This window comes from Psammomys obesus, unplaced genomic scaffold, assembly GCF_907164565.1.
Source record: "Psammomys obesus unplaced genomic scaffold, mPsaObe1.curated_primary_1811, whole genome shotgun sequence".
Lineage (NCBI taxonomy): Eukaryota > Metazoa > Chordata > Mammalia > Rodentia > Muridae > Psammomys > Psammomys obesus.
The window spans coordinates 15,995,358-16,018,246 of NW_026585504.1; the positions used below are offsets into that span (position 1 = coordinate 15,995,358).

At 50.6% G+C, this 22,889-nt stretch overlaps 1 protein-coding gene across 2 annotated transcripts in view; it reads left to right on the forward strand.

Annotated features, from left to right (window-relative positions):
* The first annotated feature begins 1,995 nt into the window (after positions 1–1,995).
* Positions 1,996–22,889, forward strand: part of Rpap1 (RNA polymerase II associated protein 1) — a 21,676-nt gene continuing 782 nt past the window's right edge. Inside the window, exons 1-23 of one of the 2 annotated variants that reach the window (XM_055593720.1) lie at positions 1,996–2,029; positions 4,928–5,173; positions 5,630–5,778; positions 5,995–6,084; positions 8,514–8,634; positions 9,997–10,218; positions 11,718–11,897; positions 13,226–13,341; positions 13,577–13,675; positions 14,411–14,512; positions 14,688–14,855; positions 15,100–15,282; positions 15,416–15,550; positions 15,816–15,986; positions 16,602–16,759; positions 17,147–17,305; positions 17,450–17,651; positions 18,139–18,248; positions 18,482–18,677; positions 18,866–19,018; positions 19,237–19,379; positions 20,068–20,824; positions 22,631–22,807. In XM_055593720.1, coding sequence (XP_055449695.1) covers positions 4,996–5,173; positions 5,630–5,778; positions 5,995–6,084; positions 8,514–8,634; positions 9,997–10,218; positions 11,718–11,897; positions 13,226–13,341; positions 13,577–13,675; positions 14,411–14,512; positions 14,688–14,855; positions 15,100–15,282; positions 15,416–15,550; positions 15,816–15,986; positions 16,602–16,759; positions 17,147–17,305; positions 17,450–17,651; positions 18,139–18,248; positions 18,482–18,677; positions 18,866–19,018; positions 19,237–19,379; positions 20,068–20,824; positions 22,631–22,807 — 3,969 coding nt within the window. In that variant the 5' untranslated portion in view covers positions 1,996–2,029; positions 4,928–4,995. The other variant, XM_055593792.1, reaches the window with a different exon arrangement.

Genomic DNA, 22,889 nt, shown 5'->3' on the forward strand with positions numbered 1-22,889 from the left:
CTCATCAATTAAGGGTCCTTGTTGTTCTTGCAAAGGACCTGGGTTTGGCCTGTAGCATCCAAAGTGATTCACAGCTGTCTATAACTCCAGTTCCTGGATATCCAATACCCTCTTGACATCCTCTTTTTAATTCCTTGGGCTCCAGGCAGGAATGTGGTAAAAACACACTTACATACAAACAAAAACACTTATACAATAAAATAGACACATATAAAATATTTTCTTGGGTATTTTTAAAAGCCTAATTTTAACTTTTTAAAAAAAGATTTATTATATGTACAGTGTTCTGCCTACATGCCAGAAGGCGGCACCAGATCTCATTATAGATGGTTGTGGGCCACCGTGTAGTTGCTGGGAATTGAACTCAAGGACAGGCAGTGCTCTTACCTTCTGAGCCATATCTCCAGCCCCCCCCCCCCCCCCCCCCCCACATACACTTTTTTTTTGTTTTTTGTTTTGTTTTGTTTTTTTGAGACAGGCTTTCTCTGTGTAGCCTTGAGTGTCCTGGACTTGCTTTGTAGACCAGGCTGGCCTCGAACTCACAGCAATCCACCTGCCTCTGTCTCCCTGAGTGCTGGGATTATAGGCATGCACCACTATGCCTGGTTTATCATCATCATCATCATTTTTGAGAAAGGGTTTCTCTGTAGCCTTGGCTATCCTGGACTTGCTTTGTAGACCAGGCTAGCCTTGAATTCACAGTGATCTGCCTGCCTCTGCTTCCCCAAGTGCTGGGATTACAGGTGTGCACCTGTAAAAAAAGACATTTTTTTTTTCTAAGAGCACCTACTTGTTGTTCTTGCAGAGGACCTGGGTTTGATTCCCAGCACCCACATGGCAGCTCACAACTGTCTGTAACTCCAGTTCCAGGGGGTCTAACTTCCTTTTCTGGCTTTCCAGGGCACCAGGCATGCATATGATGTACAAATACACATCCAAGCAAAACATTTGTATATTGAAAAGGAAATAAATACATCTAAAAATATAAAAGCATGGTCTCACCTGTCAGTGGTGGTGCATGCCTTTAATCCCAGCATAATCCCCGTGGAAGTCTAAGTTTGAGGCCAGCCTGGTCTACAGAGTGAGTTCCTGGACAGCCAGGACCACACAGAGAAACTGTCTGGGGAAAAAAAAACACAAAACAACCAAACAACAACAAAAACAGGGGTCTTATGGTGTAGCTCATTGGCCCTTGAATCTGTCATCCTCCGATATCAAGCTTCCAAGTACCGGGATTACAAAAAATATATAAGCCTTCTGCATCACAAGGCTGAAAGAACTTCTCTTGTGAAAAGGTAACTAGTAATTGTTGCAGCTGGCTACCTAAGTAATCAGCACAGGCGCTTAGATTTCAGACCCATCCAAGTTCAGAAGTTCAGACCTGATTGGTACACCAAAGGTTTTACTGTTGGCCCTGGCTAGACCTTAAAGGGGAAAGACTCTGTGGGAGAGGGCAGTAGAGGAAGCTGATGAATTTCCTGGAAGGGAGAGTGGCAAGAACAAAGGCAAGATGCTCAGGAAGCCCGGAAGCGGGTAACCTTGATGACAACCTGGCCCTTTTCTTTCCAGTCTTTCCAGGAACACGGAGTGCTTACAGTGCTCTCTGGGAGTGTTGCTTCCTTTGGGTCACTCTCACAGTTACCTTCCCGCTCGTCCGTAATCACCCTGGGGAGGTTAGGTTGGTGTGTGGGCAGACTCTTCTCTGCTGACTGCGGGTACTGAAGTGTGGGATGCGGTTGAGCACGGCGGTGAGCGGAGAAGGGCGTGCTAGTTTGTGCCTCTGCCAGTGGTGCTGTGTGTGGGAAGGCCTGGGTCTGCAGTACACCAAACCCCCGTGTCCCGAGAATCTGTGCAGGTCTGTGAGACGCCTGGGGCTCAGAAGGACGACCCAGGGCAGGGAGCCTCAGAGTGACCGCGTCCGAGCCCGAGCGCGGCAGGCGGGGCTGCTCTGCGGAAGCTGGACGCCAGTGGCGGCGGAAGTGCCGCTCCGCGCGGGCAAGATGGCGGCGCCCAGGGGCTCCTCGTTCGAGTAGGTGGCTGGTTGCAGGGACCCGCTTGTCCTCAGGCTCACCCGCGGGCGGCTCGGGCGGAGGACCCAGGAGCAAGGTGTCGGATTGCTTTGTCATAACTTGCTTAGGAATCTCTGCAGAGAAGTGGCCGAGGCCCCTGTGTTGCACAGACCTCCGGCTACACACCCCTTCATTTAGAGCCGCCCGAGCAGGCTCTTGGTGGCCGACGGGGGTGGTCCGGGAGGCTTTATCTGAAACCTTAGGCGCAGTCTCGGGACGAGTTGTGTCGTCGAGGTATACGCTGCAATGTAAGGGGCAGTTCGAAAACCCAGTAGATCCATTGTTAGTTTTCTTTCGCCTCAGAGGTAATCTGTAGGAATCATCCTTATTTTAGTTCGGGGTGTAACTTGTAGGACAAATTGATTTTAGACAACCCCCCCCCCCCCCCGGGGGAGGTTGTAGGAGAGTACATTTGCTTCTTTACCTAGCACGGAACTAGCTGTTTTCATTCACTGAGGTTTATTTATATAACAGGTACTGTGGTAGGCACGTTGCGTGAGATAATCTTTCGCTGTTGTTGTTTTGAAAGGTTTCATGTATCCCAGAGTGACTCGAAACTCCTTATCCTCCTTCCCCTTCCCAAGAGCTAGGATTATGGGTGGCCCAGGCCTGTGCACTTTACCGTCTTGAAACTGCTTTCGGGATAGCTTAAATAATTTGCTTTACACTAGTAAGTAGTGGAGTTGATACTTGATTTCTGAGTTGCTGATTTTTTTTTTTTTTTTTCTTTTTTGGGTTTTTGAGATAGGTTTCTCTATGTAGCCTTGGCTGTCCTTGACTCACTTTGTAGACCCGCCTGCCTCTCCCTTCCAGAGTGCTAGGGTTACAGGCATGGGCCACGGCGCCCAGCTGGCTTATTGATTTCTAACACTGCTAAACTACCCATAACAGCCGCGTGTTTGTTTGTGTTTAATGGCATGAAATTAGGCATGCTAGGAGGCACCCTGCCACTGACCTACACCTGAACACACACGCACACACGTGTCTCATAGTGACTTAGAACTATGTAGCTCTGTGGGTTGGCCTTGAATTCAGCTATTCTGTCTCAGCTGCCTGTGAGCTGATTATTATAGTCTTTTTGTACACTCCTCTGCCCAAAGTAAACTCCCGAAAGCGTTTTTAGTGGTAACATTGTTTTTTATCTTGCTATATTGTAGCACAAACTGTCTTGGGACTCTCAATCCTTCTTTAACCTCTTGAGTGCTAGGGTTCCAGGCATCTCCAGTCACAGCTCACTTTCGGTACTATTCCTTAAGTTACATGCTTGTGATTATTTTGACATTTCTGCCCCCTTTAGCTCTTGTGATAGGGATATTTTCTCTACTGGTGTAGTAATTCTAGTTATTACATCTGCTCCTGCATAGGGTTGGAGAGTGAGGAAGTATATTGTCTCTGTTACACTTCAGACCTCTCTGTCACTCTTCAGACCTCTCTGTCTTGTCTCTTCCTGCCTCTTCCTGGTCTCAGCCTTTGGAAGATGTTGCCTCCCTGGGCTCTCCCGTGGGCCAGATTTTTACATTTTATTACATTATTTGTTTATGTATTTTGTGGAGGGGCGGCACACATGCCACACTGTGCTTGTGGAGGTCAGACGGCAGTTTTCAGGGCCTGGTTCTCTCTCTTCACCCTGTGGGTTGGGAATTAGATTCAGGTTGCCAGTCTCGGCAGCAAGTGGTTGAGCCTTTGAGCTCCTGTTGATTTATTTGTTTATTGTTTTTGACAGTATCTGTGGAGACCAAGGTTGCCTCAGATTCACAGAGATCCACTAGCTTTTGCCACCCTAAAGACATGTGCCACCCTGCCTGGTGAATATATCTGTTTAAAGTGTACAGTTCAGTGGCTTTTTAGTACATATAAAAGGTCGCTACCAACATCATGTAATCTGAGAAATTTTTGAGAGTTTTGTCACCCATAGATTGTAAACAACCTAATTTGGCTATACTTTTTGGTGGTTGTTTTGTTTTTCAGACATGGTCTCACTGTGTAACCCTGGCTGTCCTGGAACTCACTAGGTAGACCAGGTTGGCCTCAGACTCACAGAGATCCACCTGCCTCTGCCTCCCAAGTACTGGAATTAAATTTGTGCACCATTGTGCATGGCCCTTGTTTGTTTTTTGGCACAGAGTTTTATGGATCTCAGACTGGCTTTTGAACTTACAGTACAGCCAACGATAACCCGGAACTCTTTACCCTCTTGCCTTCACTCCCAAGCGCTGGGGTTCCAGACTTGTGCTAACACCCTTGTGTTGGCGTAATTTTTAAAAGCTCTTTTATTTACATTTCTTACATCTTTCTCCCTACTGCACCCCAATCCCTTCCAACACCAGCTAGGAGAGGGGAGGGGTCAGTGGGAAAGGGGCACAGTTCTCTCAGCTGCTTCCTGCTGGTTAGGGTCGTCAGGGTCCTCGGAGCCGGTGCAGTCCTCATCTCAGGAATCTCCAGCTTCCTGTCTCACTGCAGCAACAGCAACCAGGAGCTGCAAGGGGGAAGCAGCAGCCGCCTTGCTCTTCCTCGGAGCTCCTCCACACTCTCTAGGCTCTGGCATCTATTCCCTCTCCAGAGTCCTCAGATTTAAACTATCTGCAGCTGACAAAGAGCTCCTCTCAGAGCCCGCATGAGGCAAATAGATTGCTGCTGTGGACCATCTGGATCAGTCCCACATCCCACACCTGGGATTAAGACAGAAACCTTTTTATATCCACAACACCCTTACCTTGGCTATAACTAATTTTACTAGATTGTCCTCCAAGGAGGACCGAAAGAGAAGGAAGTGGCAATGAGGATGAGGTCACACTAACCCATGAGAAAGATCGATACTTAGTGTTCAGTTAGAAAGGCCGTTGTTTCATTGCTTTCAGGGGTGAATGAGAGGGGTTCTCAGCAGTGCTGGAAGGACTCATACAGAGGTTACAGCTCCAGTGTCACCATGCTGTCCAGACCAAAGCCTGGGGAGTCTGAGGTGGACCTACTGCGCTTCCAGACCCAGTTCCTCCAGGCTGGTGCAGCGCCAGCGGTGCAGCTGGTGAAAGGAGGTAGAAGGCGCGGCGATACCCATCCAGACCAGCTTGCGGGGCAGGGCCGTCGGGACGTGGTGCAACTGGACAGTGAGTTCCTGTGGGCGTGGTCTCGAGGAGAGGGGGGTTGGCCTGAGGGACCCCACTTTTATTCTGAGCTGGCCGAATTCTGCTCCAGCCATAACCTCTGTTGCTGAAAAAAAAAGTTTGTTTTTGTTTTTGTTTTTAAGTATTCTATTTTGTTTGTGAGAAAGGCTCTCTCTCTGTGACACTAGCTTGCTTGGAACTCACTATTGAGCACAAACTGACTTTGAACTTGTGACCACCTTCTGCCTAAGCTCTGCAAATATTGGGATACCAGGTGTGCACCGCCACACCCAGCCCCGCAGCTCCATTATGTAGATAAAGAAGTTCAGAGAAGTTAAATGTCAGACCCAAGATAACACAGCTTGAGCCTGGGCCCAGAGCAGCTGTCTTCTGTTCTTTCCCTGATATTTCCTTAGGAAAGTGTGAATATCCTCAACATCTGGATTCTTTTTCTTTCAGATCTCCCAGATTTGCCCCCAGCCCTGGTTCCAGCCCCTGCAAAGAGAGCTAAACCCAACCCTGCCCACCCCCTGCCTCCTGATGAAGACCCTGAAGAGAGTCTGAATAGACATGATCAGCACATCACTGCTGTCTTGTCTAAGATTATTGTACGTGTCAGCCCAGCTGGTGGGGGAAGGCCCCACACCTGGGGGGGGGGTTTGGTGGAGGGTGCTGCAGACTTGGACACTCCACAGTCAGGTTGGGGCTAGGTTAGCAGCACCCAGACTGGATCCAACATGGGTTCATGAGCCCCTGGAATGAGGGAGAGGATTCAGCCTGGAGAATCCTGTGCGTCTTCATTACTTCGTGTTCTGTTGTCACAGGAACGAGATACAAGTTCAGTCACCGTGACTCTCCCTGTGCCCAGTGGTGTCGCCTTCCCCCCTGTGTTCCATCGCTCACAGGACAGACAGGTAAGCAGAAGTCACCTGAGGTCAAGCCTTAGTCAGGATTTCTGTTGCTGCCACGAAACACCATGACCAAAAGCAATTTGGAGATGAATGGGTTTATTTCAGTTACACTTTCATCGGGACACGAGCTCCAGCAGGGCAGAAACCTGTAGGCAGAAGCTGCTGCACAGGCCCTGAAGGGGTGCTGCTTACTGGCTTACTCCTCACAGCTTACTCAGCCTGCTTTCTTATAGAACCCAGGACCACCAGGCCAGGGATGGCACCACCCACAGCAGGCTCGGCCCTCCCATCAATCACTAATTAAGAAAATACCTTAAAACCAGGCAGTGGTTGGGCACGCCTTTAATCCCAGCACTCAGGAGGCAGAGGCAGGTGGATCCCTGAGTCTGAGGCCAGCCTGGTCTGCAGCGTGAATTCCAGGACACCCAGAGCTCTCCAGAGAAACCCTGTCTGGCAAAACAACAAGGATAGAATGCCTTAGAGCTGATTCTCCTTTCAGATGGCTCTAGCTTGTGTCCAGTTGACAGGAAGCCGTCCAGCCCAGCACAGGTGGCGCTTAGGGAATGAGAGGCTCGAAGAGTGCATCTTCCCTAGGAAGTTACTTTGGGTAGTGACAACAAAACCTTTTATTTTATTTTTTTAAAGATTTAAAAACCATGTATATGTATCTATGTATGGGTAGGTACATGTGAATGCTGGTGCCTGCAGAAGCCAGAAAAGAGTTCCCTTGGAGCTGGAGTTACAGGTGCCTGTGAGCTCTCCGATGATGGTGCTGCAGACTGAATTTAGGTCCTCTGGAAGAATAAGCAGCAAGTGATCTTAGCTGCTGAGCCATCTCTCCAGTCTTTTTTAATATTTTGTTTTTCTTTGGATGAGTGTTTCGCCTGCATGATGTATGTGCACCATGTTGCATGCCTGGTGCCCATGGAGGTCAGAAGAGGGTTTCTGATCCCCTGGAATGGAAGTTAATGAGTGTTTGTGAGGCAATTTGTGGGGACTAGTACTCAAACTCAAGTTTTCTACAAGAAAAGCAAGTGAGCCATCTGTCCAGCCCCTCCCCACTCCACCCCCCCCTTTTTTTTTTTTTTTGAGACTGGATAGGAGGCTGCCTCAGACTCACAAAAATGTCTTTGCCTCATCCTTCCCAAGTCTTGGAATTGCTTTTTTTGTTGTTGGGTTGTTTTTTTTTAAACATTTATTTATTTATTATTTATACAGTCTATAATATTCTGCCTGCATGTGTACCTATAAACCAGAAGAGGGCACCAGATTACAGTAGAGATGGTTGTGAGCCACCATGTGGTTGCTGGGAATTGAACTCGGGACCTTTGGAAGAACAGCAAGTGCTCTTAACCTCTGAGCCATCTCTCCGGCCCTGTTGTTGGTTTTTGTTTTGTTGTATGTTTTGTTTTGTTTTGTTTGCAGTGCTGGGAGTTGAATCCAGTGCTTCCCCATGCTGGGCAGGAGATGCACCCTGAGCTCTTCCCACAGTTGAGGTCCTACCTTCTCCCTCCTTCTTTTGGTGTGTGTCTGTATATGTGTGTGTGATGTGTGGGCACAAGTTTGTATGTGTGAGTTTTAGAGGGCAGAAGGTCACCTCAGGTGTCATTTCCTGCCTTCTACCTTCTTTAAAATAGTACCTCTTTGTTGTTCACCACTTCGTATGTCAGGTTAGATGACCTATGGTTTTTGTTTTGTTTTTTGAGACAAGGTCTCTCTACGTAGCCTTAGAAAGTCACTCTGTAGACCAGACTGGCCTCAGATTCACAGAGATCCTCCTGCCTCTGCCTCTGGAGTGCTGGGATTGAAGGCGTGCACCACCACCCTTAGCCGTAGATGGCCTTTTAATTTCCAGGGATTCTTTTTTTCTGTCTCCCGTCTTGCTTTAGAAAGTTTGGGACTACAGATACATGCTAATTGTACCCAGTCTTACACGTGTTATAGGGATTCAAGCGCAATTCCTCATGCTTACAGAGCATATACTTTTATATATGTGTGTGTGTTTGCTTGTGCGTGTGCATGCATGAGTATGCTCAGACCTGAGCATGGAATCAGAAGAAAACCTGTAAGAGTCAGTGCTCTCCTTCCAACATGTGGGTCCCATGGGACGAGCCCATGTTGTCAGGCTTCAAGTACCCTTACTAAGCCATATTGCTGGCCCTCTCTCTCTCTTTCTTCCTCTTCCTCCCTCCCTTTTACACTAGGTCTCATTTCTCGTGTGCCGGCTTCAAACCTCCTGAGTAGCAGAGAGCGTCTTGAACTGCTTTCTGCCTGTACCTCCAGAGTGCTGGGGTTTCGATGTTTACCATCCCATCCCAGAAGTTGTGCTTTCTCTGGGAAAGTTTCTTTTCTTTTGTCGTTCCAGAGCTAAGGAAGAGCAGGTAATTAACATCAACAATGTGGGGTTTTCTCATTTTCCCTTTGCCCGCTAGGCGAAACTTGCACCGTCAGGGAAGAGGAGCATCTTTGCCCAAGAGATCGCAGCAAGGAGAGTCGCAGAAAACAGGGTCTCCTCAGCTGAGCATGTTGTCCCCAACCTAGATCCACCGGAGGGTGAGTGCTGCTGCGCTAGAACTGCTTGAGCTTGCTCTCCTCTGTCTCTTACAAACGTTTCTTTTTTGGTGGTGGTGGAGCCGGCTGAAACAAGCTCTAGTGTATTGCCAGTCTGGCCTCGAACCCAGAGCTCAGTGGAGCATGACTTAAAAATTGCCTCTGCACTGCTGGCAATGCAGACTTGTGCCATCGTGCCCTGTGTATGTGGTTATAGGGCGCAAACTCAGGGCTTCGGGTATGCTGGCAAGGATATGCAGCTGCGCTCTGTCCCCGACCTCTCAAAGGTACACTTATTTATTTAGTCTTTCTTTACAATTTTTTTTGCTGGGGCTGGAGTGATGGCTCAGAGGTGAAGAGCACTGGCTGTTTTACCAAAGGTCCTGAGTTCAATTCCCAGCAACCACATGGTGGCTCACAACCACCTATGGTGAGATCTGATGCCTTCTACTGGTGAGCAGGAGTACATGTAAACAAAACACTATACAAAATAAATAAATAAATAAACTTGAATTTGTATCAATATACCAAAATTTAAAAATTTTTTTTTTTTTTTTTTTTTTTTTCTGGGTGTAGCAGCACACACCTGTAATCCCAGCACTCAGGAGGCAGAGGCAGGTGGATCTCTGTGAATCTGAGGCCAGCCTGGTCTATAAAGTGAGTCCAGGATAGCTAAGGCTATACAAAGAAACCCTGTCTCAGGCAAAACAAAACAAAAACAAACTGGAAAAAAAAAAACAAAAAAACCAAAACAACCTAATGCAAATAAAAATTGTTTAGATTTCTTTAGTTTTATTTTATGTGTGCTGTGTTCTGCCTACACATGTAGGTGTATCGTGAGCATGCATGGTGCTCTCTGAGGTCAGAAAAGGGCCTGGGATCCCCTGGAACTGGAGTTTTGGATGGTTGTGAGTCACCATGTCAGTGATCAGAACTAAGCCTGGGACCTCTGCAAGAAGAGCAAGTGCCAAGTGCTCTTAGCCCCTGAGCCATCTCTCCAGCTCCCCCCAGCATGCTTTTAATTGATTTCAGATACAAACTGCTAAGGGAGGGTGAGTCATTAATGCTGCCACTCATCCTTGAAAACTACCTCATCGACAGTATTGAAAGCCAAGGCCCTGGGCTGGAGAGAGGGCTCAGGTGAAGACTGAGTACTGCTCCCGAAGAGGGCCCTAATTTGATTGCTAGTTCTTGTGTCAGGCGGCTTAACTACGTGTGATCCCAGCTCGAGGGGGCTGCCTCAGGTTGATCGCCCCCTCAGGTTGATCGCTGGTCTCTGGGGCTAGCCGCCTTACTGAAGAGGCCAGAGGGTCTAGGTAGAGCTGAGAGGGCAGAGCAATAAACGTGATTGTGCACTTCTTTCAGGTGCTGTGCCCTGTGAGACACCCTCCTCCAGGGACAAGGACAGCCAGCTTCCAGGGAGTAGCCATGGCTTCCATAGACCAAATCTGATCACAGGGAAGGGGCTCAGGAGCCAGGCGGCTGAGCAGGAAGTCCAGACCATCCATGAAGAGAACGTAGCAAGACTGCAAGCCATGGATCCTGAGGAAATCCTGAAGGAGCAGCAGCAGTTACTGGCTCAGCTTGGTATGGATGCTAGGCCTTCTTGCTAGGAGCAAGCTAAGCAGGGGCTGCCACTTGCAGGGAAGACCTACCATGAGTGCTGGGCTGTGCCGTGTGTGCGTGTGCGTGCGTGTGCGTGTGTGTGTGTGCGTAGCTAGGATTGAACTCTAGTCCTCACATATTCTAGGCAAGTGCCCTACCACGGAACCAACCCTAGCCCCTAAAGGAGTTGAGGGAAGCAGTGAGCCACTAAGGTATACAAGTACAGGGCAGACATGTCTGGACTATTTACTTATTTAGTGGCACTGGAGATTGATGAGCTATGTGCTGAATACTTTCATGCATTTTTTGTCTTTAAACTGTTCCTCTACTCCTGGGAGAGACATGGTATTAACTTAATTAGTAATTATGGTATTTACTAATGAAAAACAAACCAGGCTCTGCTGCTCAGGGTGGTCCATGGCCTTTAACCCCAGCACTTAGGAAGTAGAGGAGGAAAGACCAGAGTCCCTGCTTAGCTTCATGGCTAGTTTTAGGCCATCCTGGCTCTGGGAGACCCTTCTTCAAGAACATAAAACTTGACACTTATGAGATGGCTCAGTGGGGAACTGTTTGTGAGCAGGCTCATGGCCAGAGTGGGATTCCTAGAACCCATGTAAAGTGGAAGAGCACTGGTTCCACTGAGCTGTTCTCTGTCCTCCACATAGTACCTCTCCATGCCCCAGTACAAGATCCTCAAAGGAAAACATATGAGACTCAGAAATGTAAGAACTTCTCCACAAGTCCCATAGCTGCTGAGGACAATAGAATGGATTAATGGGGTGGGGGTCCCGGTGCTACCGCAGGAACCCGGAGCCTTGGACATGCCAGAAAGGACTTTAAGCATCTAGTCCTACAGATTGGATTGAGACACACAGAGGATTAAATTCAAGATTCAGTGCTTCTGACGGGTCTAGCCACGCCGGCCCCATTATGTATTGCTATGCTACCTGGTGTAGCTCATGCCATGCTTTATTAAGCCACGCTGTGTCCTCTAGTGAAACCATGTACGCTCTGTGGTCCATACGGTAGTGTGCTCTGCCACCCCTTGCTTCTACTCAGTCTTGTTCCCCACTCTATATGGAGTGCTTGTGTGATACGTATTCAATTTTTAGTCAATGTGTATACAACCTGAGAGAAAATGAAAGAAACTGTTTGGCTAAGCGCTTTCCTTTTGGCTCCAGTCACTTATTTTCTCCCACAGCCACTTCAGACTTCTGACCTGTTGGCAGAGGTTCAGACACAGGGTGTGGGCCAGAGGACTCTGGGGGCAAGGGCGTGGGGGATAGTCAGGCCCAGGGGCAGGTTGGGCTGCCAGTACATTAAAGAGCCATAGAAGAACACAGGGGGCCTGGGCCAAGATGGGGAAGTAATTTGTCTTGACCTTTGCACTCAGAGATGGGGAGCTTCATCAGGGGTCAGGTGTATAGGAGGCTGGGGAGTGCCCATCCTGCTTCTTATTCTCTCTCCACCTTTACCCCTAGACCCCAGCTTGGTTGCCTTCTTGAGATCTCATAGCCGTGCCTGGGAGCAAACAGGAACAGAGGCCTCTAAGGAGCAGAGGCCGGAAAGACCCTCAGTTCCTGTCACTAAGGAAGAGCCCATCATGTCAACCTCTACCAGTGAGCCCAGCAAGGAGGACGAGCTAGAGCCCGGAGCCCCAGGTTTGGAGGAGAGATGCATCTTTTGGTGGGTAAGAGTAGAAAGGAAAGAGCCAGCTGTGGTGCTGTAGCCCTTTAAGTCCAGCACCCTTGAGAGGCAGAGTTAGGCAATGTCTGTCAGTTTGAGGCCAGCCTGGCGTCTACATGTCAAGTTCTAAGACAGCCGCAGCTATGAAAGAGGGGAGTGGGCTAATGAGATGACTCAAGAGAATCCAGGTGCATGCTCCAAGCCTGACCGCCTGACTTAGGCCCCTGAGGCCTGCGTGGTAGAAGACAGAGCAGCTCCCGCCTGTTGTTTTCTGACTCCCACACACATAGCACACACGCACACGCCTGCACTTGTACACATATACACACCCCTCTCCTCATACACAAAATAAATAACTGAAAAAAAAAGGTAGGAAAAAAATGTCCTTTGTCCTTGGCCTGGCTGATGGAGAAGAGACACGCTGGACTGCCCTTGGACATGGAATGTTAATCTTGGTTAGTCCTTTCAATTGGCCCAGATTGTCCTCACTTGCTGGAGCGCATCTTCCTGCACACACTTCTGGTTTCTTGTCCTCTTGCCACTGCTTCTCCCCCACCCAAAGACCCAGCAAGGTGTGACTAAGGCTCCTTCCCCAGGCAGACCATCTCCTGCTGCAGCTGCCCAGCTCTCCCTTCACTTACAGTGTTCTGTGGGGTGGGTGGTGGCAGGACCAGGGTAGGGGGAGAAGAGTCTGCAGGACTATGGACAGGCCTGACCAGAAGCAGAGGCCGGTGGAAGCGCTCATTTCCCAGAAACAAGATTATTCCATTAGGGATTAACAAAAGGGGAAATTGAATTATGACAGCCGGAGCTTCCTGCTCCTGGAGGACGGCTGGGCCAGCCAGGCGGGTTGAGTGGGGGCGGGGCGGGGTGAGGAACAGGAGGCCATGGTAGAGGTGTTTCCATATCCTGCCCACTGGAGCAGCATAGCTGTCTGCTCTTTGTCCCTGTCCCCTTGCTCCTTCAGAGGGCTGGTACCAAAGAGTGGACTGCTGGACTTTCCTTGACGTGTGATGCCTGTCTTCCTTTTCTGTCCTTCCTCTGCTTCCCTTTCTTCTCCTCCTCCAAGCAAATCTTTGGAGTCAGCAGAGAGTGGAGCCAGGGCCAGCTGTGTCTGCTATAGTTGAAACAGCCATCCAGTTGCCAGGGGTTCCAGCCCCGAAGCCACACCAGTTAGCCACAGCTCAGGGCGGGAGCTGCTGAGTTCAGTGCAGGGGGCCTGAGGCAGCTGCTTTCTACCAGTAGGGATCTTACAGACCTGGGAGCTGAGCCCTGGAGGAATACTGTGCTTCTCCCTCCCTAGCACCAAAGCTGCCTGTGACCCCCCACAAAGAGTGGCTGCATATGGACACTGTTGAGCTGGAGAAGCTCCACTGGACCCAGGACCTGCCCCCGCTCCGGCAGCAGCAGACCAAGGAGGTGAGGGAAACAGGTGGGATGGGGCTGCTGCTCTTCTGCCCCAGAACTGGGGCCTGAGAAACAGCTCTTCTTAGCATTCAGCTTCTCTTCCATCACGCTGCCTGGTCCTAAAGCCACACAAGCCTTATTTCCAATCAGGTAGAGCTCAGACCTAATCCTAAAAGGCCTGAGATTGAAGGTGATTGAGTTTGGAGAAGCTCCTGCTGCACCCAGCCTAGTCTTTTCTTTCTCTTAGAGGATGCAGGCCCGATTCAGCCTTCAGGGAGAGCTCCTGGCACCGGATGTGGATCTGCCCACCCATCTGGGCCTGCATCACCATGGAGAAGAGGCGGAGGTAAGGCATGGGACAAGGAAAACTGGGCATCTCTTGGAAGTGTTTAACAACTGTGCAGTAAAAAGAGCTCTGGTCAGCTGCCTTTGTCCTCCGGTGTGTCCTGTTCCAGCTCATGGTCTTGCTGTTACTCAATTTCTCAGAGTCAAAATGCTGTTCTTTCTACTGTGTTCTGGAACTCGACAGCCAGGCCTTGCGTGCTTTCCCTCAGGCCATTCCCTCCTCCCTCATGGGCTGCCATCCTGATTTCTTCTGGCCTAACTCAAGCCATCCTTTATTTTGGAAACTTTCCCAGCTCTCCTTTGCTCACACAATAATGTTCTAGTTCCTCATGTTGGCAGGACAGTCCATAGACCCTCAAGCTTTGCCTCCTTTGCTCCTCTGTACTACTCTGCTGATGCTGCCACGTGGTACCCGTGTTTTCACAGCCTAACGTAGCTCACTCCAAAGAATGTCTGTACCCTATTCCATGCTGGCCACTGAGGCTGTACCCAAGCACCGAGACTGGGTTCCTCTTCCACACCTGGCCTGTGACTGGAAATTAAACATGAGCCACTCTATCCCTGTTTGCTTTATGCCACCTTTGCTGTGTTGTGTCCTGTATCCTCTCTCAGCTTGAGGCTACAAGGAGAGCAGGTTATCATTTGTTTATCTTACCTTTTCCTTGACACCTTCTTGGGTATTTAGGACACACTGCCCTGTGTCTTGATTGCTTCTGACTTTTTGTCCCTGCATCAGAGAGCAGGGTACTCTCTACAGGAGCTGTTCCACCTGACCCGCAGCCAGGTGTCCCAGCAGAGAGCACTTGCATTGCATGTGTTGTCCCAGATCATCGGCAGGGTAAGTGCACTGCTGGTCTGGTCCTAGCCCTGCCCCATCCCTCACCCCTTGATCTTAGACTTTTCCCTTTTACTGTGGGTCTGACTAGGAATGAGGCAAATGCAGCCTCATGGGTCAGCAAAGGTTCTATACAACTTCTGCTTCTTCAACAAAGTTTAATCCTCCTGTCCCCAAGGCCCAGGCTGGTGAGTTTGGGGACCGCCTGGTGGGCAGTATCTTGCACCTCCTCTTGGATGCTGGTTTCCTCTTCCTGCTGCGCTTCTCTCTGGATGACAGGGTGGACGGTGTCATCGCAGCAGCTGTCCGGGCTCTTCGTACTCTGCTCGTAGCTCCTGGAGATGAGGTGTGTTGGGGACAGGAATGGGTTCTGAGGTGGCAGGGCTCTGCTCCTCATTCTGGGCATGCCCTTTGCCCAGGCTTTGCAGGCAGAATGGAGAATAGGGGGCCAGGTGTCATCCACTTCTAAAGGCCACAGCCCAGGAGCCTTGCCTCCCTGCTGTTTGTGTGTGTCAGAGAGGAAGTTCCTTTATTCCAGAACCATTTTTGCCTTTCTGTCTCTTCCCACCTCTGTTCCCGTGCTCTGGCAGGAGCTCCTTGACAGCACCTTCTCTTGGTATCATGGAGCTTCGGTGTTCCCTCTGATGCCCAGCCAGGAGGACAAAGAGGATGAAGGTGAGGATGAAGAACCCACAACAGAAAAGGCAAAGAAGAAGACGCCTGAGGAAGGAAACCGCCCTCCCCCTGTCCTGGCCAGACATGATGTCATCAAGGTAGAGGGCAATCTTTGTTCCCACCCTTGACCTAGAGGGCAGGTCAAGGTCAGGAGACCTTTGTTGGGCGGGAGAGGTCACCAAGACCTGGGTGTCCCCCTTATGTGGCAATGGATTTCTTTCTGAGTCCTAGGGGCTCCTGGCTACCAACCTGCTGCCTCGCCTTCGCTATGTGCTGGAGGTGACCTGCCCCGGACCCTCTGTCGTCCTTGATATCCTAGCTGTGCTTATCCGCTTGGCCCGGCATTCCCTGGAGTCAGCCACAAGGGTAAGAAGGAAGAGAGGGCAATGAATGGACAAACCTTTTTCTTGTTTTATGTTTTTCTTTTCTTTTTTCTTTTTGTTGTGCTGTTGTTTTGAGATAGGGTCTTATTATAGCTCAGGCTGGCCTAGAGCTCACTGTATAGCTTAGGCTGGCCTGAAACTTGTGGAAATCCTACTCAGCTTCCTGAGTACTGAGATTATAGGCATAATAAGCCTGTGGTCTGTGCTCAGACGGTGGACCTCATCTTGCTCGTCTCTGTCTCCCACAGGTTCTGGAGTGTCCTCGGCTAATAGAGACCGTAGTCCAAGAGTTCCTGCCGACCAGTTGGGCCCCCATTGGGGTGGGGCCTACTCCCAGTCTATCCAAAGTACCTTGTGCTGCTGCCATGAAACTGCTGAGAGTCCTGGCTTCCACCGGGAGGAATATTGCTGCCCGGCTGGTAAGCAGGACACAGGGCAAGAGATGGAGGGCATAAGACAGGGCTGGTTTGGGCTGGATGAAGCATGACCCCAGAACTCTGGATAGCTACCTCAATCCTCCTCCTCCTCTCTGGTCCAGTTGCTTAGAAATTCAACAGAAGCCAGCAGGCAGACACCTGGTCACCTGGGTCATGATGTGGGGAGGGCTCCCTGACCCCAGCCTGTCCAAAGTTGCTGCATACAGACAGGCACTTATCACCTATAGCAGAGTAGAAAAAGTACCTACCAGATACCAGATACCAGGAAGGAGCACTGGCCGGTGAGGTGGCTCAGCAGGTAAAAGTGCTTGCTGCCAAGCCTGATAACCTGAGTTCAGTCTCTGGAACCCACACGGAAAAAGGAGGAAAATGACTCAAGTTTCATCTGATTTCCGTATGCATGTTCTGACATATGAGTGCCTGTAGCCCCAAATAAGTGCTAAAGAAAAAAAAAAGACGAAGGAGGGGGCCAAAGTTCTTTCACCCCTGCCCAGAGCCACAGGCTCTGTGGCATCACAGAGACTTAGAAGAGGAGCAGCTTGAGCCCATTTCCAAGAGAACCGGATGACCCTGATGCCCACACCTTCTCCTCTCCAGCTGAGCAGCTTTGACATCAGGAGCCGTCTGTGCAGATTCATTGCTGAAGTCCCACAGGAACTGGCCTTGCCGCCTGAGGAGGCAGAGACGCTGAGCACTGAGGCCTTCCGTCTGTGGGCTGTGGCCGCTTCCTATGGCCAGGGTGGTGACCTTTACAGGTGAGGAGAGGCAGAGATAGCCTTCTCATACCGCCCTGCCATTCTGCGTTTACTTTTCCTCAGCTTTGTTCACAGTCCCAAGGAAGGGAGGCCAATGGTGAGGGGGTTTCGGCTAGGTGTGAGGTAACTGAGCAAGAGAGAATAGCTGCATTCTTTGTCAGAAGCACTAGTGTCCTGGGGAAATCAGAGTCTGTTCCCCACTGGGGCCACCCTTGAAGGTTTGCAGCCTTCTCCCTTTCCAGGACCTGGCCTTGCATGAGTGTCTCTTTCCTGGGCCTTTCTCCCTCCTCCTCCCCTTTCACCAGACTGAAGCTCCTGGCAGGACTATGCTTCGTGCCTTCATCTTGGTCTCTCTTCATACAGTGAAGACCAGTTGTTTTTTCCCAGGGAGCTGTACCCAGTGCTCATGCGGGCCTTGCAGACACTGCCTGCAGAGCTCAACACTCGTCCCCCACAGCCCCTGTCCATGCAGCGGATGGCCTCTCTGCTCACTCTTCTTACCCAGCTGACACTGGCAGCTGGCAACACACATCCCAAACCCACTAGGTAGGCCGGCTCCACGCCTGCCAGCAGGCATGCCCAGTAGCCACCCCAGGACATATGGGGACCCTCCTCCACTGGGAAGGTGGTTGGAGTTTAGGGGAGTCAGGCAGCCAGATCCTTACTTTCACCTCTTTGGCACTCCTGCAGTGGCTCTGCTGAGTCCTGTGTGTCGGCCATCCCTTCCTCAGTCACCTGGACACAGGTATCTGGACTTAAGCCACTGGTCGAGCCATGTCTAAAGCAGACCCTGAAGTTTCTGCCCAGACCTGATGTGTGGAATGCCCTGGGCCCAGTGCCCAGTGCCTGCCTTCTGTTCCTGGGCGCCTACTATCAGGCCTGGAGCCAGCAGGTGAGTGTAGCCTTCCTTTGTCTGAACCATGCTCACTTTGTCCTGTTCCTCCTACTCCTCCACTTCTTCTCTGCTGGCACCTTTCCTCCCACTGCCCTTTCTGTGGCTTTGGATGTAGGTGTGTGGATGTGGTATTGAGTGGAATCCAGAGCCTCACACAGGACAGTTGATTCTCTACTGAGCCCTACCCTCACCTTTCATGTCTGTCTCTTCTACTGCTGTTTCCCATTGGAGCTTTCAAGAACCATGTTGATGGGACCAGAGAGCCCAAGAGCAGCTCAGCTTTCGTCTGTGCTCCTCATGCACCCTAGATGTCGTGCATTAAAGCAAGCTCAGGGCTCTCTCTCTTTAAGAAAGGTCAGGCTGTGGAAGCATCCAAACAGATTTTTGTTTGAGACCCTTAGCATGGTAGGACTAGTCTGGATATATAAGGCTAGGAATATGGGTGTTTTGGCCCATCAGCTCAGTGAACCCCTTGGTCCTCCAGTCAAGCCTGTGCCCAGAAGATTGGCTTCAGGACATGGAGCACTTGTTGGATGAGTTCCTGCTGCCTCTGCTGAGACATCCTTCTCTGGGCAGTCTGTGGGATTCCTTAAGGTATGTTCTGTGTAGGCAGCTGGGGGTATGTGGGGTGGAGGTAGTTCCTCTCCTGAGAGGCTCCTGGGTCTGTCTCCCCTATCTATCCCAGGATGTGGCCCTTCAGGGGCCTGAAGAAACCCAGCTTCCCAGCAGGGAGCAACCCTGAACTCTGAGGAACTGGTCTACACAGCCAAGTCCTGGCTTGCACTCAGCAAACCAGAATACCCTGAGCATCTGCATTCTCCCTGCAGGCACTGCTCCCCGCTCTGCAATCCACTGTCCTGTGCTGCTGCCCCTGAAGCTCTCCCGAGCCTTGCGTCACTGGGCTGTGCAGGAGGTCGGCCCTCTCTTAGTGTGGCTGGCTCAGCCTCACCCTTCCCATTCCTCACTGCCCTCCTCTCTCTCATCAACATTCTGGCCCGGATCCACAAGGGGCTTTGTGGGCAGGTAAGCCTTGGGTGCCTGTTTAGAAGCCAGGCTTGGGGATAAGGTAGCAGAGGTAAGGGCGGGGGGGGGGGGGGGGTCCAGAGAAGGGAGGCCTGATTTTTCTAGGTGGCTGGGAGGGGGCAGCAATCTGGGGAGCCCTAGAACACTTCAGTGTCAGTTTCTGGATCTAAACAAACGTGTTTCCTCAGCTGGCCACTGTGCTGACTGCCCCAGGACTCCAGAACTATACTCTCCAGTGTGTGGCTCCTGCACCTGCCCCACAGCTCACACCCTTCTCAGCCTGGGCCCTGCGCCATGAGTACCACCTGCAGTACCTGGTGCTCGCCCTGGCCCAGAAAGCGGTGGGTCCCTGTCTGCAGGCTCAGCCACGCCCTGTGGCCCCTCCTGCCCTCTGCTGCCCGTGCTCTTTCTACTCGCCATGCAAGCTCTGTGTTAGCTCTATTCCCTGGTTTATATCTTCCGTCTTTCTGCCTATTCCCTCGCTCTTCTCTGCTTCTCTGCCTTGTGCTCTCCATGCTGTCTTCTTTGCACTGCCTACCTCCCTGTCTTTCCTCCCTAGGCAACATCGCAGCCAGAGCCAGCCACCAGTACCGCTCTCTACCATGCCATGGCTTTGGTCCTGCTGAGCCGGCTGCTGCCTGGAAGTGAATACCTCGCCCAGGAGCTGCTGCTGAGCTGTGTGTTCCGGCTGGAGTTCCTGCCGTAAGTCTAGGGGTGTCAGGCTTCAGGGGGTTGGCACTTTTGGATACTGCTAAATTCTGTTAACAAAACAGCATCTTAGAGCCAGGAAACCTGGGTTTTAGTCTCTTTCCTTCACATGTTACACTTAATTTGATATTCTCTCATAAAGTAAAGATGAGGCTACTAATCTTCATCCCATCTGAGAGTGATAAGACTTCATAGTATGACAGTGGTAAAAAAAAAAAAAATAGTTACATAAACTAGGGATGTGGTTGAACAGTGAATCTCCTGCTTGGCACATCTGGCTCTGACTTAAGGGCTCCTGGTATGGTGTTACACACCTATCATCCCAGCACTTGGGAGGTAGCTATCTGCCAAGTTCTAGGTTAGCCTGGGCTACATGAGAATGGAATTGCCTCAAAGATAAATACGTAAATAAATGTGTAAGTAAGTAAATAAGTAAATAAATGGGAAAGAAAGAGTTGGGTGGAACATACCTTAATCCCAGCACAGCTGGAGCACAAAGCACAGAAGCTTAAGTCAGTTTGCCCCCTGTTCCATCTTCTAACTCTCTTGCAATACAGTGCAGTGAAAGGCTGTGAGGGAAGCAGAAAGGCCCAGGACTGACCTTGAAACCCTTGAGAACTGGGACAGCTGTGTGGGTGCTATAGTTCCAGCCCTCAGTTTTGGCTTTTGGATCCTGTTACAGGGAAAATGCATCAGGGGGTCCAGAGGCGGCTGACTTCTCCGATGGACTGTCATTAGGGAACAGTGGGGACCCTCAGTGTAGACGAGGCTCTCTCCTAGCTCAAGCTTGCCAAGATCTCCCCAGCATCCGCAGCTGCTACCTGGCCCACTGTTCCCCAGCCCGAGCCAGTCTGCTGACCTCCCAAGCCCTGTACCGTGGGGAGCTACTGCGAGTCTCAAGCCTGCTATTGCCTGTGCCTAAGGAGCCACTGCTGCCCACTGACTGGCCTTTCCAGCCTTTGATACAGCTCTACCACCAGGCTACAGATACTGCCTCTGGGCTGCCTGCTGCTGACACTCTGGGCATCGCCATGCGTGTCCTACAGTGGGTGCTAGTTCTGGAGAGCTGGCGCCCTGAAGCCCTCTGGGCTGTGCCTCTGGCTGCCCGCCTGGCACGGCTCATGTGTATGTTCCTGGTGGACAGCGAGCTGTTTCGAGAGACTCCCATCCAGCATCTGGTGACGGCTCTTTTGGCAAGGCTCTGTCGGCCCCAAGTCTTGCCAAGCCTCAACCTGGACTGCCCGCTCCCTGGCCTGTCCTCTTTTCCTGACCTCTATGCCAGCTTCTTAGACCACTTCGAGGCTGTCTCTTTTGGAGACCACTTATTTGGAGCTCTGGTCCTCCTTCCTCTGCAGCGCCGGTTCAGTGTCACTTTGCGCCTTGCCCTCTTTGGGGAGCACGTGGGAGTCTTGCGTGCACTTGGCCTGCCTCTGACTCAGGTACGTTCTCAGCCTATTGAGGCCTGCTTAGGACCTGTGAACGGGACACTAGAGGCAGTCCTGAGCAGTGTGGAGCTTTGGTGGGCCTCAGGTCCTCATTACCTCTTTGAAGGTATCAAGATGGTAGAGATTAGAAGGGTTTTTACCATGTGTGCGCCAGAGAGTAGATATTCATATTATTATTAGTGGTAGTAGTACTTTGTTTTTGACTTTGAAACAGGATTTCTCTGTGTAGCCCTGGCTGGCTGGCTCTCCTGGAATTCTTTCTGGAGACCAGGCTGGCCTGGAACTCACAGAGATCCATCTTCTTCTGCCTCCTGAGTGCTGGGATTACAGGCCTGTGTCACTATCGCCTGGTAGGGATTCATGTTATTAACAAGGTTTGACTTCTGCTTATAAACTATAGTCAAGGCAAAAAAATATGCTAAGACCAAAAAACAAAGTCATACTTCTGGGTTTTTTTCTTTTTTAGGGGGGTGGTTTTGTTTTGTTGGTTTTTCGAGACAGGGTTTCTCTGTGTAGCTTTGGCTGTCTTGGAACTAACTGTAGACCAGGCTGGCCTCGGACACACAAAGATCCACCTGCCTTTTGTTCAAGGACAACCATAGAGAGTTCTAGTCTGGTCTAGGCTCCAGAGCAGACACTGTCTCCACAGCAACAGGTGCTAAGGATTGTAGCTCAGCTAACAGTGCTCGCTGGATGCCGCTCCAGCTCCATATTGGATGAGACTGTCTGAAAGGAGTAAGGCAGGGAAGCAGAACAGGGGATCCAGTGTCCTCCAGTTCTGCCGCCGCATGAGCATGCACACCTGCCCACAGATGTGCATGTCACACACAGACACACCTAAAGCATAAACTGAAAAAAGTTTAAAAAGGTTTATAGTTACACATAATAATGTGTTTATTTTTAAAAGTTTTGGAGCCAGGTGAGGTGTACACCTTTAATTGCAGCACGTTAGGAGGCAGAGGCAGGTGAGTGTCTGACTCTGAGGCCAGCCCAGTTTACACAGAAGTTCAGAGCCAGAGCTACATAAAGACCCTGTCTCACCTGTCTCAAGTTTTTGAGACAGTGTCTTCCTGTGTAACCCAGGCTGACTCAGTCTTTCAGTTCCCCTGCCTTAGCCTTCTGTGTGAGCTCAGAAACGGTGGGCTTCCACTCCCAGCTCAGCCACAATCGTTTTAACTTCTATTTTTTCCAGTCTCTTTTGTATGCTTGTATATTTTTATAAAATTGGAATTACTGCATAATGAATTGTTTCATTTAACCTTACATCATATTTGCCGACATTACATACTCTTAAGAAGGTGACTGGAGAGTTGGCTCCGTGATTACGCACGCTCGTTGTTGAAAGGGCCAGGGCTGATTCCCAGCACCCACGCAGAGGCTCGCCACCTCCTCAAGCACCAGCTCCTGTGGTGCAGACGCACATGAAGGCAAAACTTGCATGTACGTTAAATAACGTATGAAAAAATACTCTTTAAGAAATCGGCACAGGGGCTGGAGAAATGGCTCAGAGGTGAAGCACACCGGCTACTCTTCCAAAAGTCCTTGAGTTCAATTCCCAGCACCCACATGGTGGTCCACAACCATCTATAATGAGATCTGGTGCCCTCTTCTGGTGTGCAGGCAGAACACTGCATACATAATAAATCTTTAAAAGAAAAAGTAAAAAAGATCAGTACTTCGTGTGTCAGCACACCCACGTGCGCTGAGAATGAAACCCAGGGCTTTACGCATCCTTGGATGCTCAGGCTCAGCTGCACATCTCCACCCTGGCCCTCAGCATGTCCTCTCCCTCCATCGCAGCTGCCCGTGCCCCTGGAGCGCTACACAGAACCTGCTGAGGACAGCCTGGCTCTCCTTCAGCTCTACTTCCGGGCCCTGGTCACCGGGGCGCTCCGCCCACGCTGGTGCCCCATCCTCTACATTGTAGCTGTGGCTCACGTCAATAGTTTTATCTTCTCCCAAGACCCGAAGAGCTCAGTAAGTGACATCCCTACCTTCAAAGGGAGGTGGGGAGCTAGTGGGCCGGTTGGGGATGGGGTGAGGGTTAAGCAAGGCCGGT